The 24303-nt window shown below is 40.6% G+C and overlaps 1 protein-coding gene and 1 non-coding gene across 12 annotated transcripts in view; both read left to right on the forward strand.

Annotated features, from left to right (window-relative positions):
* The window catches only part of GRIP1 (glutamate receptor interacting protein 1), a 762378-nt gene that overhangs the window by 655703 nt on the left and 82372 nt on the right, over positions 1–24303 (forward strand). For all 11 annotated transcript variants that reach the window (XM_069584696.1, XM_069584697.1, XM_069584701.1 and 8 more), the window contains 3 exons: positions 4996–5182; positions 5862–6007; positions 17456–17536. In XM_069584696.1, the coding sequence (XP_069440797.1) occupies positions 4996–5182; positions 5862–6007; positions 17456–17536 (414 nt within the window). The remainder of the gene's footprint in view (positions 1–4995; positions 5183–5861; positions 6008–17455; positions 17537–24303) is intronic.
* LOC138438522 (U1 spliceosomal RNA) lies at positions 2337–2501 on the forward strand. The gene has a single exon (XR_011256444.1). It is a non-coding gene; the product is annotated as a U1 spliceosomal RNA (small nuclear RNA).

Genomic DNA, 24303 nt, shown 5'->3' on the forward strand with positions numbered 1-24303 from the left:
TTTCTCAAGAGGCAGGTCAGGTGGTCTGGTATTCCCATCTCTTTCAGAATTTTCCACAGTTTATTGTGATCCACATAGTCAAAGGCTTTGGCATAGTCAATAAAGCAGAAATAGATGTTTTTCTGAAACTCTATTGCTTTTTCGATGATTCAGAGGATGTTGGCAGTATCATCTCTGGTTCCTCTGCCTTTTCTAAAATCAGCTTGAACATCTGGAAGTTCTAGACTATATATTCATATATATATATGATATGTTCATATGTATGTATGAATAATGATATATTCTCATATAATATTCACAATTACCCAATGAAATAAGTATTATAATTATACATATGCAATATATAATATGATATATATATATGCTACAATAATATGTAGTAAATATAAAGCACTATTTAATTGTTAGCTATTTTGAATAGTTTATGTGTTTGCTATTATGATGCCTAAATTTGAAATATTAACACTGCTCCAAGACTTAGGCATATTTCACCGCATTTCCATTTAGGCATAATATATAAGTTGAATCTTCCCATGTAATGAATCAGGATTTGTAGTGGATATTTGTAGATGAAATTTTTACATAAAATGGCTTCATGTGCAGCACCGCTTACTGAGAAAGCAGGCTAACAGCCCTCAACAGGAAGAGCAATTAAAACAAATGCATTCATGTTTGCGCTTCTGCTTTAATGGCTAAACATTTGTTTGTGTTAGGTAAGACTGCTAGGTTGATTAAGGACATTAGTGATGACAAACAAATGATAATCTGTTTGGCTATTGCAGGTTGATATTTATACATCTTGAATTTTGTAGGAGGAAACAAGGCCAAGGCCACACTGTCACCAGTACCCGTAACCTAGTGATAAATTCTCTCTTAAAACAGCACATTATTCTCCAGCATAATAGAAGTATCAGCAGAAACCTGGTTCTAGAAATCTGTTCTTAGCAGTCGCTGTAGACATTAGCCACTAGAGCACCACTGACCATATATCTACCAGAATTCATGTATATCTCAGGAAATCATACATTTTATATTTTAATCAAACAAGGAGATTCAGAAAGCTATAAGCTTTTATTTCCACTTCAGAAAGACCTACAAAACTAATGTTAATTTTCCAAAATCAGAAGAAAACTGAGGATTTAGTTGTTTTGGTTTTCTTTCTCTGTCTCTCTCTTTATGTTTTGCTTGATCTTGGTATGGTCACGTTAGAGGTAAAGGTTTTTCCCAAATAACAGATAATAAAAGTTTTATTGCCACTCTCGCTATACTAAGGTTTATTTCCACCACTTTATTTATGTCTTTATTTGGTGCCACCATTTACTGCCCCTTTTCTAATACTTACGTTCCTATAGCAACCAGGCCATTTGTATGGATGGTGAATCATGGTAATGTCACAACAAATATAATAAAAATCTCTTAGCTGTATTGGTGATCAGTTGAGGCCAGAGCAAAACAGAAAGAAAAAAAAAAATTCTTACTTATGTTTCTAATACAAAGGAAGGTCATGGCCAGAAAAGAATGACATTTTGTCACATAAATATTAAAACATTCTCTGTTACTGACCAAGGAGGAAAATACAGGAAGCCTGTTACAGCCTGTTACAGGGATTAAAAGAGGAAAGTCATGTTTGTGTCACAGGGTGTTAAGTACCCCCCACATTGGCCTCCAACAGTGTCACAAAGCCCTGGGAGGGTGGCAGAGCCATGTCACAGAGGGAACCCACTTGTCACCTCTTCCGTATTCTTCCTGACCTTTCCCCCACAGCGCGAGCTGCCCCTTGTTCTGCCACAGAGGATCAAGGCCCCTCCCAGAAGCCCATCACCCCCTGTGATGGCGGGGCATGACTGAGCAGTGGATCTGGCTATTCCCCCCAGCTTCCTGCTCCAGTACACAGGGCCAGTGTAGACGCTTTCCTGTTTCCAGTCTGCCTGAACTGCAGCAAAGGGTAGACCTTAGAACACGCTCTCAGAATGACCCTTGCCTCTTCTGTGGTCATCACTTACTACTAGGGAGGGCACCACTGAAAAGAGCTGAAAGGAAGAGAATGAAACAACCTAATAATTTTTGTGCCTGCCACCAGCCCCCAAAAAACAACCGGAATTCAAAGGCAGCTCATGGTAAGCTTTTAAAATGACCATGCACAGAGCTCTCGAAGGGGTCAGCTTAAGAGCTGCCCTACCCCTATTTGGAGGAGGGAGCTGTTGACCGCTCCGACTGTCTCCTCAACTAGATCATGTGATGTACAATGTGGACTCTAATGTGGAACACTTAGTGAGATATAGGTCTTCAATTACAAAATCCAATAATTATAAGCACAGCATATGAATAGATCTTTGATAATTACCTGGCAGAGGAGATATCATGATCATGAAGGTGGCCTTCCCAGGGTGGGGCTTAACCATTGTAGTTCACATCCACTGACCCCTGCAACTTCCCCAAATGAGGGAAATTCTACTACATAATTTGTGATAGTAGGGGGACTGTGTTTGTGCTTTCTCTTTTTAAAAAGAGAATCTTTGAGGTCCATTTCTCTTTGTACTTTTCAGATGCTTTTTGTATCTGACAACAAATTTCACAGCTGTCTAAATTAAGGAGACATTTGGCAGATTTTTAAACTTCAGAGCTAAGAAGTCATCTTTGGCCTCCCATTACTTGGCCTTTCCTTTACAGTAGGAAAAACAAGGATTGACAAAAACACAGGATGAACTCCTGCAGAACCCTCCAGAAAGGAGTGAGAAGAGGACAGAACAGATGTAAATCCTGAACACAACCTTGGCACACACGCGTTAGCAGTGTTCAAACACAGCATGTCAGCAGTGTGGTCATTTCCATCTTCACTTGTGAGTAGAAGCAGGCACACCACAGACCAGAGCCAGTGCCTGGCAGGAGTATTTGCTGCTTTGCTGCTGGAGGGAGAGAATGCATTATACAGAAGTTTAAACTACCAGGTTATAACTCATAAATAACTTTTATTTTCTCTTGCTTTTTGACCACATTAATGAAGCAGGATAATCAAACATCTTTTTCTCCTGCAAGTAATATTAGTTGTTTTTTTTTTTTTTTGGCCTATCATCTTTAAATCGGTAGTTTTTCTTCTTTATCTCTGTTGGTCATTTTCAAGACTTTAATATGTGTGAATCAGTACATGCAATTTCCAATGAAATTGTACAGAGCAGATTCTAGTATGTCAGAGGACTTTCAGAGTTAATGGTAAAATCCTAGGTTATTTAATATACTCTTCATAAAATTATAAAACCAATGTTTAATACATTTTTAATTCTAAATTAAATGTCCTCATAATTTCTATCATCTCAGCTTGCCTCCAGGTAGAGGTTATAGATTTCATGATACCCATATGAATTAATACTTATTTCTGTTTTCAAAACCTTCTAGAAAATGAAATTCCTCAACTGTCTTCTGTTTCGAAAAATATAGCATGTCTTTTCCCTCAGAAAGTCTTTGCTATATCTAAACTAATCCCCCCATTACTATTAAATTGACCTATTCCTTCTTGATTCTTTCTTAGTGGAAATGGTAATCAGCTGACTTAACAATTCAAAAATGACTTTTAACTCCAGTTGAATAGTCCAAAAATCTATGCCAAATTGGGATGGTAAATGGGAAAAATATTAATGTGGACCTATAGAAAGTTCCATGTAAAATAAAGTATACTTGTTGAAGTCCAAAAATCTTCACTCAGAAGACGGAGTGCCGGTCATCTGCCCAAGGGTAATGTTCTAATATTATATTCCCACCTGCTATGAGTACTAACTGGAAAGAAATGCAACCCTCTAGATTTTTACTGACATGAAATGGTATCTTCTACTGGTTTTGTGCCACCAATAAACAAAATGTGTTATCTGGAGAGCACTCAGAGTACAGTTGGTATTGACACAGCCACACTGGAAATCATGATCTGAATTGACGTTTGATAGTTTGTGGATTGTAAGCCACCATCTGTAGAAAGATGAGGGTTGGAGGCTACTTTCACCCCCTAAAGCAGGCCACTTTAACCTCAGTGACATTAATCCTGCTGGGAAAGAACAGTGACAGTACCTCTTAAGAAGAAGTAGATGTTCCTTACTCCTAATGGGAAAAGGATACATCTCACCATCCTCTGCAGTGTCAGCCTGAATGCTGGAATGATCCACATGATAGAAAAATCGGGGTCCTGAAGGACCAGCATCTCGTGCCTTAACTCAGCAGACTAAGGGCTGATTCCAAAAAGGAAAATATTGATGTTATAGAACTGGATTCATCCCACATGACTTTAGCCATGGAAATTCCAGGCACTGGAATTTCAGAGGGGAAAAGATCTGGTTCCGATCTTTAAGGAACTCAAGAGTCTAGGGAAGAGACAAGAAGGAAAATAAAAAACTGATAAATGCTGAAATAGGACCATGTATTAGAAAAGTGGAAATGTAGAAAGTCATTTAAATGACTCCATCACACCAAGCTAATGATAGATGAGGCTTACCTTACCACCTCAGGAGCCAGACTTAGATCAATTGTTTCTTCAAAGCTGAAGGTCAAGTTTTTTGTAAAAAGTTAGGAACTTAGGTACAGATATCTAAAGTAGAGGGGGAAAGTTAGATCAGTTAGCCCAACCCCCTTTCTCCTAGATAGGAAAGAGATTAACAACTTAGTCCCAAGGTCACCCAGCTGGTTTCTTAGTGGTTGAGCTAGGACTCGATCCCAGGTACCCTGACCCCAAGACCATGCTCTTCCTACAATTGCCCAGCTGTCCTTGATATTAGGGGTGGGTGTGAGGAGGGGGCTACACTGATGCTATGACTTAGATGTGACAGGTATTGGGAGATTCATTTACCCCATTCAGCTCTAGTTAAACTTTTGCTTAAAGGCCAAAACCTCATGTCCCACCATTAACAGTGAGCTTTTTTTGTTTCAGAGACATGATCTGTTTCAGAAACACTGGCCTTCCTGGTGCCTGTTCCAGTTTAAAGTCATTTCTGCTGTGTGTGTTTGTTCCTCCAGTGTCATTAGCCTCTAGCACCGTGGGCTTGGCTGGGCAGGTTGTTCACACAGAAACCACAGAGGTTGTGCTGACCGCGGATCCTGTCACAGGATTTGGGATTCAACTGCAGGGCAGTGTGTTTGCTACAGAGACCCTCTCCTCTCCACCTCTGATTTCCTATATTGAAGCTGACAGCCCAGCCGAGAGGTGAGATCCTTTCTTTCACGGCATCATTTTCTGCCCTGCATTTCTTGCTGGCTATCTTTGACTGGCTAATAAATTATGGAACAGTGCTCAATGCAGGAAATGCAAGACGGGATGAACTCCCTGTTCTGACAATAAAATTTTATGTTCTTGATCACGTTTGAGAAAGATAGCGAGCCTGGGTGGTGCCTTTAGCAGATTTTTGTCCATCAGGGACTAGAGGCTAAATTAATTAAAAAGGAAAAAAAATCCATTACAAAAAAAAAAAATTCTCTGAAGTCAAAACTTCATGATAATTTCTCTGCCATGGGGCAATGCACATTCATCATTACTGTATATTGGTTCACATCAGATTATAATAATATCACGGTGCTAAATTATTCAGTACTTTTCTGGGATAGTTCAAGATTCCTTTGTTCACATTGGTAGCCATGAAATACAAGAATGTAGGACTTGCATATAACTGAGTCACTTTGCTGTATATCTGAAAGTAACACAGGGTAATAAATCAACTATATTTTTATATAGAAAAAAAGAATGTAGGACATTGCAGTTGACCTAAGAGGATGCCCCACAGCATTGAATGAATAAGAACAAATGCTATATTGAAAGGATCTTGGCAATGTCAACTTGAAAATCATTCACTCTGTCTGAAGCCTGTAATGTCTGGTTCTAAATTTAGGTGTGGGGTGCTTCAAATTGGAGACAGAGTGCTGGCCATTAATGGAATCCCAACTGAAGACAGCACCTTTGAGGAAGCCAATCAGCTCCTCCGAGACTCTTCAATCACAAGCAAGGTCACGCTGGAAATTGAATTTGATGTTGCAGGTATGCTCATATAATCTCAAGTCAGCTGCATAGTTGGGAGTGGACTGCATGTGAATTAAGTGGACTATATGGCAGAGAATGTGGGAGGAATGATCATTTTTTATATACTGAATGTGTTTTTGTTTAGGAGGCTTGGGGTGTCCTTTTGAATTGTGCATTGCTTTTGTATTATTCATTAAAATGTCACCACAAGAACAATTGAAAATAAATGTGACAAAATGAATAAGTAATAGCTTCTGTAAAGGTGATTTTAAAAAAAATCATGTAGGCTGTATTCTTCCTGACATTTCCCATATATGCTAGAGAAACCATAGTCTTCAGTCATGAGGACAGGAAATGCCTCTCTTTGACTCTTCCTACTGCAAAAAAAAAAAAAAAAGAAAGAAAGTTCTGTAGGGAACAATGAAAATTCATTAGATGAATTTATGTAGGCCAAGTAGGTAAATATTTGGTCTCTGGTGTTAAAGAGACGTTGCCACCAGACACTTGTTAAAAATGTCAAAGAAGACTTTATTCAAGACTATTTCCATAGTCATCAGAACTTGCCATAGGAAAGAGAGGGTGAACTTAACATCAAAAACAGCAAGGGTGTTTATGTTTAGTCATGGAGGAGGTGTTTGTCAGTAGCTAATAGGTATATGGGTTTTAGAGGTAGGTGCTAGTTCTCATTTAAGAAAGTTGTCTTCTCTTAGTGAAGTGTTAATACCATCTCACAGACCTAATAACCATTAGCAATCAATAAAGATATGCCTTTGGGCGTAGGGATCTCATTATGCCAACAAGTATTTGCTGAATGGTTATCATAGGCCAGTTATTCTACTGTACAACAGAGATGCAGCAGAAGACTGGGAAGGCAAACAGCAGAACAGAAGTTCAGGTTTTTAATATAAATTTAGTTGGCGGTCATACTCTGAGCGAAATAAAGCAGAATGGGAGTTAGAGAATGACGGTAGGGGGTTTATTTTCATAGGGTGACTCTCTAAGGAAGAGACATTTGAGCAGAGATTTGAAGGTCAAGAAGGTGCAGCAAGAACATTGCAGGCAGAAGGAGCAGCCAGTGTGAAAACCTGAGCCAGAATAATGACCTTGGTGGATAGCAGCGGCAGCAAAAGGCAAAAAAGGCTCATGCTAGAGCATACAAGGGATTGGGGATAGGAATCAGATTTGGTTTTGGAGATGGGTTAGGAGAGGTTGGAAGGGGCCAAGTAATGATGTAGTGCCTTGGTAAACTTTTAGATTATGTCCAAGTGTAATAAAGTCGTGGAGCATTTTATAGAGGGGAGTGAGATAACCTGATGGATGTTTTGGAGAGATCTTTATGAAGTGCAGGGGGGACAGTAGCAAAATCAGAACAAACAAAAGGTTTAGCCATTGAACAGGTAAGGAATGATGATCGCTTGGACAGCATCCAAAGTGGTAGTGCTAGAAATGGTGATAGAGAGTGGAATTTAGGACGTGGCTTGAAGCAGAGCTTGCATAACAGATCAGATATGGACGATGAGGAAAAGGGAAGATCCTAATGATTCTGAGTTATGAGGGTGTGAACGGTTGAGTAGATGATGATCTTTTTTTTAACTGAGAAGACTTGAAGCATAGAAATTTGGGGATTACAAAGAGAGTTCTATTTTAAACATGAGTAGACACATCCTACTCATCCTAGTGGGGAAAAGAGAACAAGCACATCCGTTACTTACTCAAAAGACAGTTCCCATAAACCAGCTACTAAGTGCTAGGCACTGCGCCATGTTCAGATCACTGAAAGAAACGATTGAAAGGCTCGACATATTCAAGGACCTTGGAGCCAGTTAGACCTGAGAAAGAACTGCAGAAGGTAAGAGCAGACTTGCTAGAAGTGTTTTGCCACTGGGGTGCAGAAGGAAGTGCCCAGAGACTGCAGGCTATACCTCCCAGAGCCTAGGACTTGGGTCTGTGCTAAAGAGCAGGACTGAGGGAGTGACCAACACAGTGGTGATGGTTAAAGTCATTGGAATAAAGGACACCACTAAGGAAAGCGTAGCGATAAGAGGGGGACTGAGGTGGGAATTCTGTCTGAGGAATACTGAGATTTAAAGGGAAAGGATGCTAGTAAAGGAGGTGATGAAAATGATATAGGAGAAGTAAGAAGAGAACCAAAAATGCTGGCATTTTGGAAACCAAAGCAAGAGTTTCAAGGCAAAAGTCATGGTCGATAGCATAAAAAGGCTATGGAGAATTCACGCAACAGAGGCAAGAAAGAAAATGTCCACTGGGTTCGGCAATTAGGAAGAAAGTCATGGCAGAGAAGTTTCAAGGAATTAGGGGAAAGAAGTCAGATTGCAGGGAGCTGAGGGGTGAGGAAAGAAAGGGTAGGGAAGTACAGACAAGCTATGCTTGTTGTCTGCTGAAAAAGTGGGTTTTGGAAGATGGATTGGCAGGACAGATGCAGTGAATAGAGGAAAAGGACAGGAGGCCATTGTGGGCTCATCTTTTGAGAACTTCTGCAGCATTTAGTTACATACCTTGTGCTCTAATTTATAGTCCTATCTTCTAATCAGTGGTTCTCAATCAAGATCAGTTTTGCCCCAGGGGGCATTTGGCAACATCAAGGGATTTAGCTGTAGGGACTGGGCTTCCCTTATGGCTCAGCTGGCAAAGAATCTGCCTGAAATGCAGGAGAGCTGGGTTTGATCCCTGGGTTGGGAAGATCCCTTGGAAAAGGGAAAGGCTATCCACTCCAGTATTCTGGCCTGGAGACTTGTATAGTCCATGGGGTCACAAAGAGTCAAACACGACTGAGCGACTTTCACTTCACTACTTCCCTGTCAGTCCGGTGGTTAAGAATCTACACTTCCATTGCAGAGGGCATGGGTTCAGTCCTGGTCGGGGGCCTGAGATCCTACAGGCCATGCAGTGCAGCCAAAAAGTAAAAAATAAAGGAAAAAAAAGAAGACATTTAGCTGTAGATGAAAGGAGATAGAGGGGATTCCAAGTTCAGATGGGTTTTATTTTGTTTTGTTATGATTGGAGAGATTTGAGCATGTTTGGGGCCCAAAATAAGTGAGAGAAAAAAGAGATAAGTGGTAGTTACGAGTTTCCAAAGGGATGAGAAGGGAAGTTATCCAGAGCATAGGTAGGTAATTCGTCTAAGGCAGAAAGTAGAAGACCTTTGCCTAGGAATGTGAAGAGAAGGAAGTGAGAATATAATTACATTTTAGCTGTGCTTAGGAAGATCATGTAAGAACTGTCAAGCAAGGGTGAAAGGGTCAGCACCTTGGGGAGCTAAAAAGAACAATGAAGGTTCAGAATAGCTAATGGGGAAATGAATGAGATAACCAACCAGATTCATGTAAAGGGATTTTCAAGCTGGGTGGTAGACCAAGCAGAATCCAGAAGCTCTCAGTCTATAGCAACATCAGTCTTCGTGGTCAAGTAGTTTTTTGTCAGGAGACCTCAGCTGCTCAAGAATGAAAACAGAGATAGTAGATGATTATATTGATCCAGAGACTATTTCCAGGGAAGTTTCAAAGAAGGAGCACGTACACAGAGTTTCAAATCATTGCAGAAAGAGCAGAGAGATAATTATGGTAATCACATGAAAATTTATCATGATATTTATCAAATGCTTACTCTATGGTTTGTTACTTTCCTGTGTGTGCATTAGCTCATAGTCCTTAAAACAGCAATGGAGAAGGTTACTATTGGGCCGGCCAAAAAATTTGAGTTTTTGTTCCATATTATAGTAGAAAAATCCGAATGAACTTTTTGGCCACACAAATATTCCTACATCCCCAGTAAACAGAGGCTTACGTTAATGGTGGGGCTGGGATTTTAACACAGGCAGTGCAGCTCCAAAGGCCACGTTCTAAGCACTACATATACTGCTTGTGCTTGAGAGAATGTATAATAGGTTAGAGAGGCACAGAAATCAATATAGGATCAGCATGAAAGACCAGACGGAAAGGGAGCAGTTAAGGAATTAGGAGTCTTCAGGGAGAAGAAAGTGGGGGAGTGAGAAGAAAGGGGATGTGAGAGCTAACAGCTGGGAGACTGAGGTCAAATGGCATATTAGAGTTTAGGATTTCAGACGTAAAGCAAAGTTCCAGGGTAGTGAGTTGCTAAAGCAAAGCAGAATGGAGGCAGTTATTCAACCCAGAGGTCTGGGTGTTGCGCATGCAGTGTGATGGGAGGAGCACTACTTGGTGAAATCTCTCAGAAGAGGGGCAGGACTTGGGATGAGGAAGGCATGTGAACTGGCTGCTGCTGATACCCAAGCACAGTCCCATCAAAGAATCTCTGCAGCTGCTGTTCCTCTGCCTGGGCAGCTCTTCCCAGCATGTTTGGGTGGTTTGTTCACTTCACTTAGATCTTTGCTGAAACATCAATTGCTCAAAGAAGCCTTCCACATTTATCACACTCAGTCCCCTTGCCCAGATTTGTAGCTCTTCTTACCCCTTCTCATACCCTGAGGTTATGTCGTATACATAACATACTTACTGTTATGTTGTACACAAGTATTATTATTGTCTTGTCCTCTCCAGTAGAAATATCTGTGATATCTGAGACTTTGTGCCTTTTGTTCAAGAATATACCACAGCATGCAAAATAGTGCTTGGAATTAGGAAGCTCTCGGCCAATATTTGGTTGATGAATGAATGAAGTACAGTTGGCTCTCCTGAGGGACTAGGATCAGAAACTTCAATTTGCACCAAGATTGATTTCATACCCATTGCATCTCTGAGGTTCCTGCTCTCTGTTTCTTCATGTCTGCTCCCTTTGTACAAGTTTTCTCTGGTTTTCTCAAGTTTTTCTGATTGTACGTAATTGCCTCATCCTTGCTAACGTGCCCAGCCAGGACCAGCCAGTTTTAATTTCTAATTCTCAAGAGAGAGCATCCATTGGCGCAGCCTAGGTGTAGCATCTTCCCTTTCTTTGTCCATAGTGGCCAACAGTCAGTAAAAGACCTTGTAAGGATCAGTCGGATACACTGAGGGTCCAGTTTTCAAATAAGGCTGTCCAGTGGCCCCAAAATGTATTTACTATAATCGTAGAACATTTATGATGGGAAAACTATTATAATCCAATACCTTCATTTATTTGTGAAGGGAAAATTGAGACTCAAGGGCGGAAACTCAAGGTCATAGAGCAAAGTGAATGTTAGGTAGATCCTGGGTCTGTTGACTTGCACTTGTCTTTTTCTATTTCATATTACACTGCCTCTTCAAAGAGATATTAAGGTTCCCAGCATGAAAGAGCAGGATTTCTGAGCTTCTGCCCTGCTGACATTGTTTGTTGAATGGAGATGCTTATCCTGCACACTGTGGGATGTTGAGCAGCATCTACTCACTACATTCCAGTAGTGGAATGGCCAGCACACCTGACTTTCTCCATAGCAGTATCCACTAAGTATTTACTTGTGCTATACATGTGTCTTTATTTTATGTGTATCCTCAATATTTGTTCATTATTTATTTAATCCATTATATATGTCTAATCCATTATATATATAATGTATATACAAATATAAGTGTATATATATGTTAATTAAAGTATTTAGGTCTTAGGTTTAAGCTCCTAAAAAACAGGAACTATAAATATTCATTGGAAGGACTGATGCTGAAGCTGAAGCTCCAGTACTGTGGCCACCTGGTGCAAAGAGCCAACTCATTGGAAAAGACCCTGATGCTGGGAAAGATTGAAGGCAGGAGGAGAAGGGAATAACAGAAGATGAGATGGTTGGATGGCATCACCGACTCAGTGGACATGAGTTTGACCAACTCCAGGAGACAATGGAGGACAGAGGAGCCTAATGTGCTGCAGTCCTTGGAGTGGCAGAGTCTGACAGTGACTGAGCAACTATTAAACCCACTCTGCTTAATTCCAGCTTGCTAAATAGGGGACTGGAAAAATGAACCGAAGGCCATCTCCCCTGTCTTCCATTGTCCCAGAAATCAACCCATTTCAAATGAATAGAAATGATGTAAAATAGGGCCAGGAAAAATATTTTTCTATCCCGTCATTCCCTCCTCCATTGCTCGTGGCAAACATCACTAGTTGATTTCTGTTGAGCCTAGACACAGCATCAGAACCTCAATAAAACAGTCTAACTACTCATTACCAATCTACTGGTATGTATTGAAACTGCTGGAATCCAGATCATCTTTTTTAGCCATTTGATAACTTGAATATTTGTAAGATATCACTGCATGAGATATGAGCTGTGCCCTTTTGGATTCACTTCTGATTGTCTGGATGTGAACCACCATCCATTTCCAGTTCTTCCTCAGATATATACCCAGATAGTAATTCCCAAACTAGTAGATCTCAGAGACTACCTACATCTGTTTTATAAACATCCTAAGTGACGCAGACAGTGGTTAAAAAACTTGATTGTGACTACACTTTTGCCTAAATCTATCTCTTTACATGGGCACCACCATCCCAAAAAATTGTAGTAACATTAAAGGAATTTTTCTTATGCTAAAGTTGCTTATAATCCCATCACTCTAATAAGCAAAATTTTTATATGTCTTTACGAAAGTCCTTTACCATACATATAATTTTGTAAAGCTATAATCATATGCACAATTTACAGTTTGCCTTTTTCAGTACTATCTTTTAAATACCAGTGTACACTATCATGAATTCTTGAAGTTTCTATTTTAATGCTGAAATTATTTTGTTGAAGAAAATACAGCTTTGTCTTTGAAAGACGCCTCAACGAAAAATTCTATCAAATGATGTTTGCCATCATTACTAGAGTCCCCAGTGTTTTTCTCTGAGTGAGTGGGACTTAAACATTCACATTTACCCACCTTATAGTCCCTTTATTTTTTCGAATCTCACAAGGTGTCCCGGTTGATGAATTATGATGTGGTAGTTATCTTACTGTGCCAATAATCAACGCTTCAGGCAGAAAAAGCAGACCAATTGGAAAGAAGGAGGTCTTTGTTTACCCAAATGTGTTTTTAATTATAGTATTAACAAAGATAAAGCAAAACCAGGGAAGCACAAAATAACCACATAGGAGTCTAAGAAAATAAACATCCTGTTTACTTATTCTAAACCTATTGTTTCTCCAAATATTGGCTCTTTTTCTTCTTTATTAGTGTTTCCTTAAGAAACCCCAAATTAAATGTGCCTTCACTTTAACAGCCAAATAATTGTATGGGGGGAAAAATTACTAAATAGAAAATAAATCATGTTGACGTTTAAAGATTAAAATGAAGCCACAGCTTGATCAAAGAGATTCATTTGTTGATATTTGTTCATCATTATAAATATTTCAAATCTTATGTAGTCAAAAGTCATCTATTACTGTTTTCCAGGAAGTGATAACGTCTCCTCCCATGTCATTAACAATATTAATCTTGGTCAAGATTCCCTGCATTAAAAACTTAAAGCAAAATGTTGCTATAGTAACTAATTTAGATCTGTGTTTTCCACCCTTATGAATTAAAGACTCACTGTATAGCATCTTGGGCAAGATGTTGTAGACATGCATGGACACATATGTACAAACATTATATTCCCCACCCCTTTCACAGAACAGAGACATCACTTTGCCAGCAAAGGTCCATGCAGTCAAAGCTGTGGTTTTTCCAGTAGTCATGTATGGATGTACATGAGAGTTGGACCGTAAAGAAGACTGAGTGGCAAAGAATTGATGCTTTTGAACTGTGGTGCTGGAGAAGACTCTTGAAAGTCCCTTGGACTGCAAGGAGATCAAACCAGACAATCCTAAAAGAAATCAACCCTGAATATTCATTGGAAAGATTGATGCTGAAGCTCCAGTACTTTGGTCACCTGATGCAAAGAGCCAACTCACTGGAAAAGATCCTGATGCTGGGAAGGATTGAGGGCAAAAGGAGAGGGGGGCGGCAGAGGATGAGATGGTTAGATAGCTTCACTAACTCAGTGGACATGAATCTGAGCAAACTCTGGGAGACAGTGAAGGATGGGAAGCCCGGTGTGCTGCAGTCCGTGGGGCTGCAAGGAGTCAGATACTACTTAGAGACTGAACAACAACTCCTTTCACAGAGAAATGTTTTCATAAAACCAGCAACACTAAAACAAACATACATGAAGTGAGTTTTATAAATAGTGAAGCTTCTAGGACATTTACTTATGAACCACTTGGTGTACTTTATCCAAGTAATAGATTAATCTGTTCCTGTTATACTCATGAACACTTAGATAGGGGCTGTCTGTTTGGCTCCCATCGTATTTCCTCTACTGGATCAATGTGTTCATAAGAGATCTTTCAGTTGCAAGCCACAGAAGATGCACACAAGCTAATTTAGACGGGAAAAGGTGTTTCCTAGAAGCATACAGGTGTTTCACAGCCTTTGAGGACAAGGAATGTAGGCAGTCCCCGAGAGGGCTAGAACCAGGAGCTGTCAAGCTAGTCACTGGCTCTCTCTAAGACCTTACACATCTCCTCAGGTACATTTGTTTCTTTCTTCTTCTTCCAATAGCAGCCTGGCTGTTGGGGCATTTGAGCTTCTTCTAAATGAGCTTCTTCCAAATGGCCTCTTTGCCCCCAGTCTGCATGCTAATTCTAGACTCTTAAACTTTCTCCTTTGGTGGTGGGAGGAAGATAACAATTAGCCTTCATAGACACTCAGGAAAGTGATGAAAGGAAGAGATTGAGAAATCTTTTAGAAATAAATATTGGTGATACTTGTAGCACCCAAAGTAAGAGAGTAAAGCACACCTCAATGGTTGCTATTGATACTTAACTGCATTTCTTTTTCTGCCCCAGTATATTCAAACTGGCCGGTCATCTTGAAATCTACAGGCTTCCCTGGTGGCTCTGGCGGTAAAGAATCCACCTGCAGTGCAGGAGACCTGGGTTCAGTCCCTGGGTTGGGAAGAACCGCTGGAGAACGGAACGGCTACCCACTTGTGTTCTGGCCTGGAGAACTCCATGAACTGTACAGTCCATGGGGTTGCAAAGAGTTGGACACACCTAAATCATTTTCTCTACCTCAGATGGGAAATGGGAAGGATACAAATTCCTCTTGAATAAATAAGCAAATAAATGGATGTTGTTCCTTCCTGGCACCTCTTAGTTGAGTCTTCACTGAGGACAACAGCAAGGCCAAAGATAGGAGCTCAGGGTCTATGACACTGCCTGGGCCACAGCTGACCCACCAGGAGCATTAAGAAGAGAGGGAGGAAGTGGGACAAGGCAACAGATTCCCTCCGGTGCTGCCTGGGACATGAGGAAAGAGCTGGGAGGAGAGGAAGGGCCCAGAAAGGGCAGGCTTGCTTTTATCAAGTGGCCCCAGCTGAAACTGACCAGGGCTGTTTGGGGAACCTTCTTCACACATGAATTTCTAGAAGCCCAGAGGGCCCAGAGAAATCAAAATTTTACTGTCTTCTCCAGTTTGTCTATGCTGATTATTCTGAGTTGGAAGATCAAGTTTTTGTAAAAGGTTTACTGCCCAGATTCCTCATGGGAAAGTAGAGAAGACCAGGAAGATCAAGTTAAGGCAGAACCAGGAAGGAATTACTGGGTTTCTATGGAGCCATCCCAACTTTCAGCTCTACAGAGACTCAAAATGTGTTAAATATGTGATTAACAAATTGGACTCGGGCCTGAGGACCTTGTAGTTCTACCCACATCACAGCAGCTGTAGCTAATTGTGTGTGTGCAGGCTGGGGAGCCACCTTGGGGCAGAATCAAGCAGAAAAAAGTGACTTCACTGAGCCATCCCACAAACTTCTCCTAATGCTTATGTTTCCTTTGCTCCTGGCTAGCCCTTCCCACCTTTTTCTAAAACTTCCAGAAAGGATTATAGTCATTAGCTACTTAGTATGAATAGATATTATCTCTTCAGAGGCTATTTCCACTTTAACCTTATCTCTAATTGAAGGCTTCCCAGACTGTTGAAGGAATTTTAAGAATATATTTAAGAATATGTAGCGATTCTTTGCTTTTCAAAAATTAGTCAGTCCTGGTCAAATCACAGTAGCTCTTTACAGGGTTGAGAGTCAAGTAGTACACAGTGCTTTCCTCTCTACTGCTAGGCTAGCTCACGTCTCTGTTGCTTGGCCAACATCTGAACTCACCTTCGCTCTGTTCCAGCACTCCCTATTCTCCTCCTCTTCTCTGAATCCACCACATGATCCAGAAAGTAGGGTCATCTTTGGTGCAGCTGGGACCTCTTGGGTCCCCCTGTTTCAACTCTGTGCTCAGCATTCAGTCCAGTTGGTTGTGGTCAAGACCATTCTGGTTGTGAGATATTTTGCATATCAATCCTACTACTGCGCTTTTAAGTGTTCTTTTTACCCACTGACCTTACAAATTAAGGTACCTCCCACCTCCTCCATGTCAATAGCCATCACAGCTAACTGAAGTCTTTCCTGAAATCTATTACTGCCAGCCCTGAATGGAAAAACAAACAAAAAACCTGCTGAATAATTGTTGTCATTCAGTCACTAAGTCATGTCCAACTCTTTGCAGCCCCATAAACTGCAGCACATCAAGCTTCCCTGTCCTTCACTATCTCTCAGAGTTTGCTCAAACTCATGTCCATTGAGTCAGTGATGCTATACAACTATCTCATCTTCTGTCACCCCCTTCTCCTCTTGCCCTCAATCTTTCCCAGGATCAAGGTCTTTTCCAACAAGTTGGCTGTTCGCATCAGGCAACCAAAGTATTGGAGCTTCAGCTTTAGCGCCAGTCCTTCCAATGAATATTCAGGGTTGATTTCCTTTAGGACTGATTGACTGGTTTGATCTCCTTGCTGTCCAAGGGATTCTCAATAGTCTTCTCCAACACCACCATTCGAACGCATCAATTCTTTGGCGCTCCACCTTTTTTATGGTCCAACTCCCACATCCGTGCATGAACTGCTAGAAAAACCACAGTTTTGACTATAGTGACCTTTGTCGCAAAGTGATGTCTCTGCTTTGTGATATGCTGTCTAGGTTTGTCATGACTTTTCTTCACAGGAGCAAGCGTGTCTTAATTTCATGGCTGCCGTCACTATCTGCAGTGATTTTGGAGCCCAGAGAATAAAATCTGCTCAATAATAAACTCTGGAAAAAATAAAGTTGGGGAAAAAAGAGATCCTCAACTTTACTATACCTAAGAATTACCTGGAGAATATGTTTGAAATGTAGATTTCTAGTCTTTATCTTCAGCAATTCTGATTCCATAGATCTGGGATGTTTCAGAAATCTATATTTTTAACTTGCTTTCTAGGTAAATTTGATGAGATGCTATCTGAATCACACTTAAGAGATATTGAACTCGATTGTTACTGTGAATTACACACTGTTGCCTGTGGGTAGGATGTCTGTTCTTTACCAGAAGCTTAGTTTATCAGGATTTTACATCGGTTCTCACAGCTTTAACTACAGATGATGACGATACAAGTATTCCTGATGCCTTATCATTGATTGCGGCTCCATTCTTCCTCATCTTCTATAAACACCTTCTTTCTTGTTTTGAAATTACAGAGTCTGTCATCCCCAGTAGTGGAACATTTCACGTAAAGCTCCCTAAGAAACACAATGTGGAACTTGGAATAACCATAAGCTGTAAGTAGAAGTGACTTTTTTTTAAATTTAGAATTTAGAAAGTTGTCTTGTCAAATGGTTTACAGGTGTGGCCAGCATCTTAAGCATCATTGCCAAGTTTCACCTAATGATGCAAAAGCGTGGAGCCAGCCACTCACTCGCCAAAACTTAATAGCCGTGTGAATGGGGCAAGCTGCTAGGTTTCTTCAGTCTTAGATTTCTTCCCCTATTGAATGGAAATAAGGATATCTGCAAAATACCCTAATTTTGTAAATTATTCAAAGTATTAAATAAAATAACATATTTATATACCTGATGTAGCCCCTGGCAAACAGTAAGTACCCAATAATATGTGACTCACACACACCACATGAATAATTACATGAGCATATGAAGGCATAGAGGCTCTCTATATTTTAGTATATTGCAGATTGTTTTCACAATAATCTATTGAGACTATCTTTCCATCTGTCCACTATGTATCTATAATCCATTTGCAAGAGTAAAATCTTGTCGTTTTCTTCAGTAACTTCCTGAATTCCTCCATAGCACAAGGTGCCTGGGTAACCAAGCCAAAAAGAAAAGCAGAACATATAAATGTGTTTAATTCCCTCTTTTTCTCAGACTCTAGATTTATAACTGCTTTGGTAAAACAACTTCAAAAATTTCAGCCCCACTGGAATTCTATAGAATGGAAATTGAGGTTTCTGTGCTTTTAATATCCATAAGCTAAGTCCATCCATAAATGCTCCAAGAAAATGAAGGGAATGATTATGTCATGAAGACCAAAGGAGACTTAGAAGCAACATATGTGACCAAGGGGTGTCCGCACCGGAGAGCGTGATGGGGTTCGATAAAGGCACCTCACTGTGCTCTGTCAGATAGCGTTTACATCAGTGGCTAAGGCAAAAACAAAGAGCTCTCAAATGGCCGCATGAAATGGGATCTGTCCAAGTCAATGCTAACAGTATAAATTTAACACTGAAAAGGAAGCCTTCTTAATAAGTGATAAATCACCCATACCTAATGCACGCAGCACCAGAAATAGCGCTACTGTAATACGGAATCAATGTTAAGACCAATAAGCCATATATATGGGGGCCTATATCTCCCCCAGTCCCCTTAAATGGAGAGAAAAGGAGGACTGATGTATGTGTTGTGTCTCTGTAGCATAAGCAGAAAGATGAAAGAGGATTTCGGAGACTCCAGACCTGTTCTAGGTGCCGCTAAAGTCATTTGTGCTTTTCCTTGGGTCACTAACGCCTCAGTTTATTCATTACGAAGCAAAGATGGTGTGCCGTTGTCTGTCAACAGCTGTGCTTGCTGAGAATGAGAGAGAGTTCATCAGAACTTACTACTCTAAAAATACCTGGGGCTGTGGGTGGCTTCTGCAACCCACATGTAACTTTAACCCTGCTCTCATTTATTGTGTTTATTCCATTCCATTCATTCAGTCCATCTAATTAGCCATGAAAGTGGTACTCCTGGGAGCTGGGCAGTGTATAGCTTGCTGGCTGCATGCTGAGGCCCTGCCTTCACCACGGTCTTTCCTCCCCTCCTTCATTCAGCAAAGACACTGAGTGCTGAGGCCCAGGCTGTTTCGAGTCTTAGAAGTGCTCACTACTGGTGTACATACAGAAGACACCTACTCCTCGGAAGCTTCTGTTACCGCGTGTTTTGACACACTGTTATTTTACTCTCTATTTTACTCTCAAATTTTACTGAAGAGAATGGTCTTTTTTAATGCAGTAGATTTATTCTTTTTCTGAAGAGCAACTTAATTAATTTTTCTTTTCCGTTATGGTTTATCACAGGGTATTGAATATAGTGTCCAGTGCTATACAGCAGTGCCTTGTTGTTTACCCATTCTGTATGTAATAGTCTGCACCTGCTAATCCCAAACTCCCCATCCACCCCTCCCCCAGCCCCCACTGCCCTTGGCAAGCACAAGTATGTTCTCCACATTTTTGAGTCTGTTTCATCGATAAGTTCATTTGTGTCGTATTTTAGATTCTACATATGAGAGATATCATGTGGTATTTGCTTTCTCTTTCTGACTTACTGCACTTAATATGATAAGGTCTAGGTCCATCCATGTAGCTGCAAATGGCATTATTTTGTTCTTATTTATGGTTGAGTAGTATTCATGGGCAGGGGAGCCTGGTAGGCTGCAGTCCATGGGGTTGCAAAGAGTCGGACACAACTGAACGACTTCACTTTCACTTTTCACTTTCCTGCACTGGAGAAGGAAATGGCAACCCACCCCAGTGTTCTTGCCTGGAGAATCCCAGGGATGGGGGAGCCTGGTGGGCTGCCGTCTATGGGGTCGCACAGAGTCAGACACGACCCAAGCGACTTAGCAGCAGCAGCAATATCCCATTGTGTATATACACCACATCCTCTTTATCCATTCATCCATCAGTGGTCATTGAGGTTGTTTCCATGTCTTGGTTATTAGTGCTGCTATGAACATAGGGATGTATCTTTTCGAATTAGAGTTTTGCCCAGATACATGCCCAAGAGTAGGACTGCAGGATCATGTGGCAACTTACAGTAGATTTATTCTTAAAAGTTAATATACATTAAAATATAATTTAACTATAAAGGAGAGTATCCCTTCAAAAACTAATCCTGTGATAAATTCTTTTTTTAAGTCAGTACTTTTCATGTTCAGTTTGTTTCAGGTGTGGCCATGTACACACACCTACAAAATATTTTTTTTTTACATAGAGAATCATATAAAATTATACTTTATGATGATGTTATATATGTACTAATTATTACTTCTTACTAAAACTGATTTTAATACCAGTCATGGAAAAAAACCCAAAACCCACACAAGAACTTCCTGAATTTTAGCAGCTGTGAGCTAAAGCTATTCACGGTTAACAGTGGTGAACTAAAGCTATTCATGGAAGCTAAAGTCCTGTGCTATTCCTGGATGGAGAATGCCTATCAGCCCTTCCAGAGCTCCAGCTCCATTTACACAACAAATCATCACCATCCTGAGTTTGTGTCTTCCTGTAGAAAATACTCAGATTTTGCCAGTTGAGAAAGCAGAATTTGCTAAAGGAAAAAACGGGATCCATTTCCTTGTTATGGAATAGCAAATTCTTGAGGGTCTAGCACAGTTCCTGGCACACACAAGGTGCTTGTTTAACTCCTGTCTTTGTTGAGGGGGTGAATGAGGAGTCTGTCTGGACACAGTGTTGTTCTAACCCGTGTGCACTCCAGGACAGGAGCCTCTGAGGGAGATGAGGGATGCAAACGTATATGCCGAGGCTACTGCGTGAACTGAAAAAGCGAGAATGTAGAAAATGATGACTAGCAAGGACTCAGAGCCCCAAGTGCCCCACTTTCCAGCCCTCTTGACCTCTCTGTACTGAGTTTCTTTGTCTATAACAGGGAGTACTCAGTACATTCTCTGTAGCATTATTGTGAAGATTAAATAAGTTGCTACATGTAAGGTACCCAGAATACATTGTGAACCGTAATGAATGTTACTTATTATAATAATCAATATTTCTTTTCCTCATAGAACCTCATGAAATATTTTAAACAAATCACTACCTCACAAAATTTAGTGCTGATCATAATTATCCTACCTGAATAGGAAATCAAAGGACGGTCCTGTCGTACAGTTACGTAGGCATGGTAGGAAAACTAAGGCACTGCAGGGGTTCATGGGTGTTTCTCACTATCTTTATACAAAGTCCTCTTCCTGTATCTGCATCTTGTGAAAGCTCTGAGTAGTGGGAAGCAGGCCTCCTTCTTGGGAGACATGCCTTCAGACCCTTCTCACTTGGCTGAAGGCTCACTCTTCATACCTAATTGACTGAGAAATGAGTCCCTCTGAGTTTGGATATGGTGAGCAGTTTCAGACTAATTTTCTTAAGTTCCTGATGAGACATTCATAGCACATTAGCATCAGGCATTACTTTTATTGATGTTATTGCTATAATATGGAGTCATTTATAATGGCAAATAAAGCAGAACAGCCTAGCAGAAGGGCGCAGTTTGGGACCCAAAGCAGCATCCCGAAGCTCTGACACCTCAGCCAATCAGAAACCAGATTTCAACACAGCGCACCTGCCCTTCAAGTCAGAGATCTCTGGTTGTCTCTGCCATGTCTGGTTGTCAGTAAAGACCTTTTGGTATGGATGTTTTCTTTTGAGGTTTTATTGCATAAGAGTTTTATCTGCTTTGGACCAGGCATGGCAGTACATAGTTTATGTGTGTTTTTTCATTTCATCCTGAAAGTGGCCTTATAACATCTGTGCCCATTTTACAAAGAGGAAGGTAAGACTCAGCCAGATAACCTGCCCAAAGACCCAGAGCTAATAAAAGGCCAAACAGGGATTTAAACCCTTTCTGTTTGACTTCACATTGGCTGTGCTGTCAGACTACCACTCATCCCTGTCGCCCTCTGATTGATGAATCTTCCTGGATCCTAAATCACAAAAGCAAAAGACAGCATTTGGGGAGCACAGTTAATTTGTCAACTTTCCTTTTTAGGTGACTGGAGTGTTTGTAGGAGCAAAGGCTTGCTTTATTTTTTGTAAAATCATAAAGCAGCCTTTCTAACAAGCACAATAAATCTGTCATTTTTACCTTAAATTTCAAATGTATTTAGAAGAGAAAGTTCATGTTTTTTGGCCAATTTTGCTAAAAATTCTCCTCACTGCTCCATCTCCAATCAAACAACTTGTTTTACTTGTTAGGTAGTATATATTTTAATGTATTTGAATATATGATTATAATGAAAGTAAAACTGAATGATTGTGTGAGTGTGTGTGTGTGTGTGTGATTTCATCTCCATTGTAGTTTGGACAGTTTATCAGGCCCTTTGTATGAAGTCCTTTGACTAGCAGAGTAAGTCCCATGAATGACTAGACATTATAGAATGCTCTTGGAATGATTCACGTTTAATTAGCTTCGGACTTCAAGATATTTCACCTATCTTCAGATACAGAAAAAGTATTTTAAACAAAAGATAGGAACTATCATTTTCTACCTCTTCCAACAACTGTTTGAGAAGCCGCAGTCACTGTAAAAACCAGTTTCTTTCTGACAGTGACAGACAACCAGTGATTTTAAAACTTGAGGAGTCAATAGATGAGAGCTTGACCACATGCATTTAGCTGTGTTCCTACCCATATCTTCATTTTAAAATGGCACTGTAAGCTTTTTCAAGAGGCAAAAACCCATAAGGTGGAGGGGAAATGAAAAATAGAGAATAACAACAACCAAATTTGAAAGTGGCAAAGAAGATGGAAAAAGATTAAAGAAGCAGAAGGAAAAGCTGACAATGAACCTGACTTGCGTTCTGAACTCCCGACAAGTCTGAGTGGTGGAATCAGGATGGGAGAGCTAAGAAGACAAGGGGACTGACTGAACCTCTGTCAAGAATCAGTGAGTCCCAGGACTTCCCTGGTGGTCCAATGCTTAAGACATCTCCTTCCGGTGCAAAGGGTGCAGGTCGAGTCCCTGGTCAGGGAGCTAAGATTCCACATACCTTGCGGCCAAAAAACCAAAGCATAAAACAGAAACAGTATGGTAACAAATTCAATAAAGACTTTTAAAATGGTCCACATCAAAAAAAAAAAAAAAGTCTTAAAAAATGAAAAGAATGAATGAGTCCCTTAGATGCCTTCCCCGACTCAGAACCACCAACCATCCCTCCCATTCCTGGCAAGCCCAGTTTTATCCTCTTGAAAACGTGAACGGGAGGGTCTCTGGATGGAGAGGCATAGCTGAGTGTCCCAGTCCTGCTCTGAAGGCAGAGATCCAGTGAAACACTGAATGCAGAGGCTGCTATTCTTCTCCCTGAAGCTCTAAGAAGCCAGGTAGCCAGGCTTAATCCCCTCTGAGCAGAAGGAAGAACCAAGGCCATCTGACCCAAAGAGACAATCTGGCCAGGACTCTAGAGTGACTGTTACTCCAGGAGCCCCACTCTGGAGCACCAGGCTTTCAAACAGCCACTGTGCAGGGCCACATCTGTAATGTGAGCAGACAGCTAAGGAAAACACAAACACTTGGAAGAAAGAATCTAAGATGCAAGACTATCACCAAAAACAAAGAGGAAACACAGAAACAGCACATGCAAGAAGAAGAAAACTTTAAAAAAGAAAACAAAAAAACACTCATTAACATCATCTGTATCCATGGATGGGGGGCACTGAATACTGTTAATCAGTAGCCACTAGACAGGAACAAACAGCTCTTAAAAAGTAAGAATATGGCAGAGATAAAGAAGTTCAACAGAAATATTGGATAATAATGTTGAAGATTTCTAGAAATTAGGACGAAACAGCAAATAATGAAGGACAGGAAAATTATACAAAATGAGCCCAAATAACACAATATCCAAATAATGGGCATTACGAAAAGAAAGAGGAGACAAAAGTACAAGGATATACTGTCAGAGACTACCCTGGCGGTCTAGCGGTTCAGATTCTGCACTTCCACTTTAGGGAGTGTAGGTTTGATCCCTGGTCAGGGAGTTAAGATCCCATATACCCAGTGATGTGGCCAAAAATTGAAGGAAAAAAAAAAAGGAAATATTATCATAAGTTTTCTAGAATTGGTGGATACAAGTTTCCAGAAAGATGGATGAAAACAGACCCACTCCAAGGCATGTCATCATGAGATTTGAAAACACTGGGAGAAAAAGACAATCCTACAGGCTTCCAGGGTCAGGGGTTGGGGGTGGGGGATGTTTTCGCACAGTGTATCAGAACACAATAAATAAAGAGATGGGAATACCAGACCACCTTGCCTGCCTCCTG

Source organism: Ovis canadensis, chromosome 3 (assembly GCF_042477335.2).
Source record: "Ovis canadensis isolate MfBH-ARS-UI-01 breed Bighorn chromosome 3, ARS-UI_OviCan_v2, whole genome shotgun sequence".
Lineage (NCBI taxonomy): Eukaryota > Metazoa > Chordata > Mammalia > Artiodactyla > Bovidae > Ovis > Ovis canadensis.